This window comes from Cupressus sempervirens, chromosome 6 (genome assembly GCF_028749045.1).
Source record: "Cupressus sempervirens isolate cs-2001-9-10 chromosome 6, ASM2874904v1, whole genome shotgun sequence".
NCBI classification, from domain to species: Eukaryota; Viridiplantae; Streptophyta; class Pinopsida; order Cupressales; family Cupressaceae; genus Cupressus; species Cupressus sempervirens.
In genome coordinates this window covers 95,777,387-95,782,049 of record NC_143123.1, presented here as the reverse complement: position 1 = coordinate 95,782,049, position 4,663 = coordinate 95,777,387, and the positions used below count along the sequence as shown (strand labels likewise).

General features: G+C 34.7%; 1 protein-coding gene across 2 annotated transcripts; it reads left to right on the top strand.

Annotated features, from left to right (window-relative positions):
• The first annotated feature begins 300 nt into the window (after positions 1 to 300).
• Positions 301 to 2,680, top strand: LOC149551393 (Pentatricopeptide repeat (PPR-like) superfamily protein). Of its 2 annotated transcripts, none has more exons than XM_089786903.1 (2): positions 301 to 638; positions 762 to 2,680. In XM_089786903.1, the coding sequence occupies exon 2, from the start codon at positions 838 to 840 to the stop codon at positions 2,638 to 2,640; it is 1,803 nt and encodes a 600-aa protein (XP_089643029.1). In that variant the 5' UTR covers positions 301 to 638; positions 762 to 837; the 3' UTR covers positions 2,641 to 2,680. The 2 variants fall into 2 exon arrangements, with proteins under 2 accessions (XP_089643029.1, XP_089643028.1); XM_089786902.1 differs by having other exon boundaries at positions 312 to 638; positions 758 to 2,680.
• The last annotated feature ends 1,983 nt before the right edge of the window (positions 2,681 to 4,663 follow it).

Sequence of the window (4,663 nt, the reverse complement as noted above, 5' to 3'; positions counted from 1 at the left end):
ACATTCATTAATGCAAGATGAAGTTAGAAAATATTTGTATTTTTGTTAAGAAAATTAATTTTCTCCCCCACCAAAAATAGTATTGACCAATAAAATAGATAAAAAATGAGATTTATAAAATAATAAAAAATTAGCAAAAAATATAAACATTTAAAATTTCTTATAGTCTTTTAAATTCTTTGATTTAATTGATTAGTGTTAATGTCATATTTGCATTGACATGAATATATTAGTATTCCTGCCTTGGCAGGAACTAATAACATCATCTAAAGTACTAAAGTATATAGTGCTATCGGCTTGAGCGATTTTTTTCTCGAATATACTTTTAACCAAAGTTTTCAAAGATATATTTACCGTTTCCTAAATAAAATGCAGTCCTGAGCATTCAACTTGCTGAACAGATTCAAGTTGTGTCTAAAGCCCTATCTTATGAACAAACCCCCAATATTCCAGTATTACTAAGGCCATCGCCAATGCTTATCTGAAAAATACAGCCTCTGGACTTCATTGCCATTGTATTTGCTTCCGAAGAGTTCCCGAAAATGACAAAGCGAAGCTGACCATGAAGATCAACTCGGAAGCAAGAAGGGCACTCTTAACAACCTCCACAATTTTCAGATCTTCCCAATTACATTCAGGTATTTCTCTTGTCAGCAGTCCTTTTGTGCATTTTCAGTTGCAATCAGTTTGATGAATAATAGAACCCGTGCTGTGCAATAAAAAATAAGTTACTAAATTTTTACTTGCATTGGCATAGGCAGTCATGGATTCAATACAAAAATTTCCAGCAACAACAACAACAATGACAACACTAGTACAACCTCCAGCATTCTTCAGATGTTCAGAGACCCCTCTTTTAGAACTAAGCCTAGAGAACCCCATTCAATATCTGGAATTCAGAGAAGATGTCCGTCCATCAGGGAAACAGACCAGAGGTTTTTCAAAATTCTTAGGATTTTCAAATGGGGACCTGACGCTGAAAAGGCTACCGAAGTCCTGTTGTTGAATATAGATCATAGATTGGTTAGGGAGGTCTTGAATCTTGATGTAGAGATTGGTGTCAAATTGCAGTTTTTCAAGTGGACTGCCAAAAAAAAGAACTTGGTGCACGATTGCAGCACTTATATGCCCCTCGTTCGTCGCTTGGCAGAAGCAGGATTGGTGGGTGAAATGTGGCAGACAATAATGCAGATGGTGAAAAGTGACTGTAGGATTAATCCCAGTGTTTTGTCTGAACTTGTTAGAATTCTAGGAAAGGTTAAGATGGTGGAGAAGGCATGTGTCTTATTTTATCGCATAAAGGCGTCCAGGTGCAAACCCAGTGTTTATGCTTATAATTGCCTTTTCAGCGTGTTGATAAGGGCTAATTGTCATGATAAAGTACAAGAGCTTTACAAAGAGATGTGCAGTGAAGGGAAATGTCTTCCTGATACGGTGACTTATACGATGCTTGTTGCTAACTTTGGGAGACTCGGTCATGTGGACTCCGCTATTTATCTTTTCAAAGAAATGAGGGAGAATGGCCTGCAACCGAATGCAAAAATATATACTAGTCTGATGGGGACTTTGTTTAAATCAAATCGATATGGGGAAGCCTTCAAGTTGTATCAAGAGATGAGGGAGAAACGTTTTCCTCCAAATGTGTTTACATACACTGAGGTTATCAACGGGCTTGGAAAATCTGGTAGGGTTCAAGAGGCCCTCAGAATGTTTCAAGATATGCAGAAGGATGGTTGCACTCCTGATGTAATTTTGTACAATAAGGTAATTGACATTTTGGGGAATGCAGGGCAACTTGATACTGTTTTGAAGCTCTTTGACGAGATGGAAAGTCTTGGATGCACTCCTAGTGTGGTGACTTATAATAGTGTTATGGAGGCCCTTTTTAAGGCTAAAAATGCATCTGGTGCCCTCAAGTGGTTTGAGAGAATGAAGGAGAAAGACATTCATCCAAGTCCATTCACATATTCAATTCTAATTGCTGGTTTATGCAAGACAAATAGAGTAGAAAACGCATTAATGCTTCTAGAAGAGATGGATGAGAAGGGTTTTCCACCTTGCCCTGCTGCCTACTGTAGTCTGATAGATGCTCTTGGAAAGGCACACAGATATGATGCAGCTGTGGAGTTGTTCAAGGAGCTAATAGAAAATGGCAATAATTCCAGCCCTAGGGTTTATGCTGTGATGATTAAACACCTTGGGAAAGCAAGCCGTATTGATGCAGCCATTGAACTGTTTGAAGAAATGCAACAGCGAGGTTGCATCCCTGATGTGTATTCCTACAATGCTTTAATGTCTGGCCTTGTTAGGGCAGGCAGGGTTGATGAAGCTCATACATGGCTTAAGACAATGCAAGAAAAAGGATGTAAGCCTGATTTAAATAGTCATAATATAATTTTGAATGGTTTGTCTAAGGTAGGGGGGCCAACAGAGGCTTTTAAGATGTTAGAGAAAATGAAAACCTCAGGGATTCATCCAGATGCAGTATCTTATAACACAGTTCTTGGTGTGCTTAGCAATGCAGGTATGTTTGAGGAGGCAGTCAAATTAATGAAAGAGATGAGTTCTAAAGGATTTTCTTATGATCAAATTACATATTCTTCAATACTAGAAGCAGTGGGTAGGGTGGACGAAGTATAAACCCTTTATTAATTAATAAATTATCTTTGTTCTTTGTAAATTCTCGATTGATATTTGTTCACGTATTCCGTCTTTGAAAATTTTAGCTGAATGGGGCAATTCATTCTGTTTCTATCTGTACGTGCTTCAATGTTTTTGTTTTTGTTTTACCATTCTTTAGAAAATATTGCATATGCTAGTCAATTAAGCAAGCTGCTATATTGAAATATCTTGGGGCCATTTGAAGCATGCAGTTGTATTATTTTTCACATAGTTTCTTCTTGTTTTGAACTTGTAATTCTCTTTAGTTTTACTCACTAGGTATCAACAATGCAACTCTAAAGCTTGATATTAAAATAAGAAAATTAGCCATAAAAATGAATCTACTCCAGTCTCGAAAGCCTTAGTTACTGATTTGGATGCGGATGCACAGATGTATGATTTTTTTTTGGGGGTGGATGTGCATGTGTTTGGATGCGTTTATATATATATATATATATATATTATGTATATGCAAAGAAAATAAAGAAATATACAAAATTAAAATATTTGATAGTATGATATATTTAACTTTGCATGCTTTTAGGTGCATTTAAAAAAATAAGAAAAATAAAAAATTTATATATATATATATATATATATAGGCTTTACCTATTATAATATTAATATATTATACTAATTTAACTAAAACTATGTCACATACAAATTTGGGCAAAAATATATTAAAAATAGGAATAAATGTTACCATGTGTCATTGATGTCAAGAATATTAACTTTAATGTCTGATACTTAACTGTTTAGGAACCTCAAAAAGGCATTTACCATGGTTTTGATAGTCTGCAAAAACAGTATGTTTCGATAGGCTACAACTGTATTATCTTTTTGACTTCTCCAGTACTAGCATATTTAATTCACTGGTCTTGTCGACAGAATACAAATATGGAAATGAATATTTATTATGATGACAGGTTGGTTTGTCACTACCTTCAGGAATACCAAAGCAATATGATATTGTACACTCTTGTTTTTCAGCAAGGCTATATACCAACAATGATTAATAAAAGATTCTTGATATACCGAATGTCCCCATAATATTCAAGTGGCGAATAACCTCCATCTTTGTTGACGGTAAAATTGTGCCAGGTTTCTTGAAATGAAAGGCTTATAAATGCTTCCAAATTTGACTATAACTTTTGATTATTTTGGGACTTTCAGAAAAAAGATAATTATGCTTATTTCCTATGGAAGCAGACATTAATATCTGCAAGGCTTTGTTTTTATCGGCCCTCATAAAACAATAAATCTTATTGGTAGTCAATGTAAATTTTGTTTGTGCTGCCTGTATAAGTGTTAGTCCGATAATGTCAAACTATCTCTATGAAAATAATTATGTGTTGTTAAAAAGTTGAATTGGAAGCCATGGCAAAATGTGTTCATAGCCATGACGCATCCGGGAGGCATCCACAGGACCTCCATGCCCGTCTTACTCAGCATCCACTTATACCTCTGCTGCTTTTCCGGGTGCATTGGTATCCTAGTAAAAAATAATACGATAGAAAATAGAAAGCTTTTGATTAAACTAATATGGAAAACAATGTAGAGAACAATGTAAAGACCCATCAGTAAAAAATAAAAATGAAGCTTGGAGAAAATAGACTATTACAATAAACCATATTCAAATATTAGTATCTAACTTAGTAGCACTATCATTAAGTAATTATGTGTAATAGGATTGGTTATTAAGAAGGATATTTCTTATTATATAAGTTGGTCCAATGAAGGCTTATCTTGATTAGTTGAAATGTTGATGACTGAACAAGGATTGTTGTTGTCACTTTTCCTATTCGCGTTGTAATGGGAAACCCTTGTTTATTAAAAGGAGGATTCAAAATATTAAGGCATTTGAGATCATAGTTAGCCTTTGAAGATAGCAGTGTCTATAGACTATAGTTGTACTATTGGTCAGACAGTAAGATTTTTATCAGACAATTATTAGAAAGCCACATATCTACTTATATAGCTATTTCAGCCTATTCATTTGACA

Excerpts from the sequence above, each read along its gene's own strand:
- LOC149551393 (XM_089786902.1), top strand. The coding sequence starts at position 563 with ATGAAGATCAACTCGGAAGCAAGAAGGGCACTCTTAACAACCTCCACA. Across the intron at positions 639-757 it reads ATCTTCCCAATTACATTCAG|GCAGTCATGGATTCAATACA; the intron begins GTATTTCTCTTG and ends GCATTGGCATAG.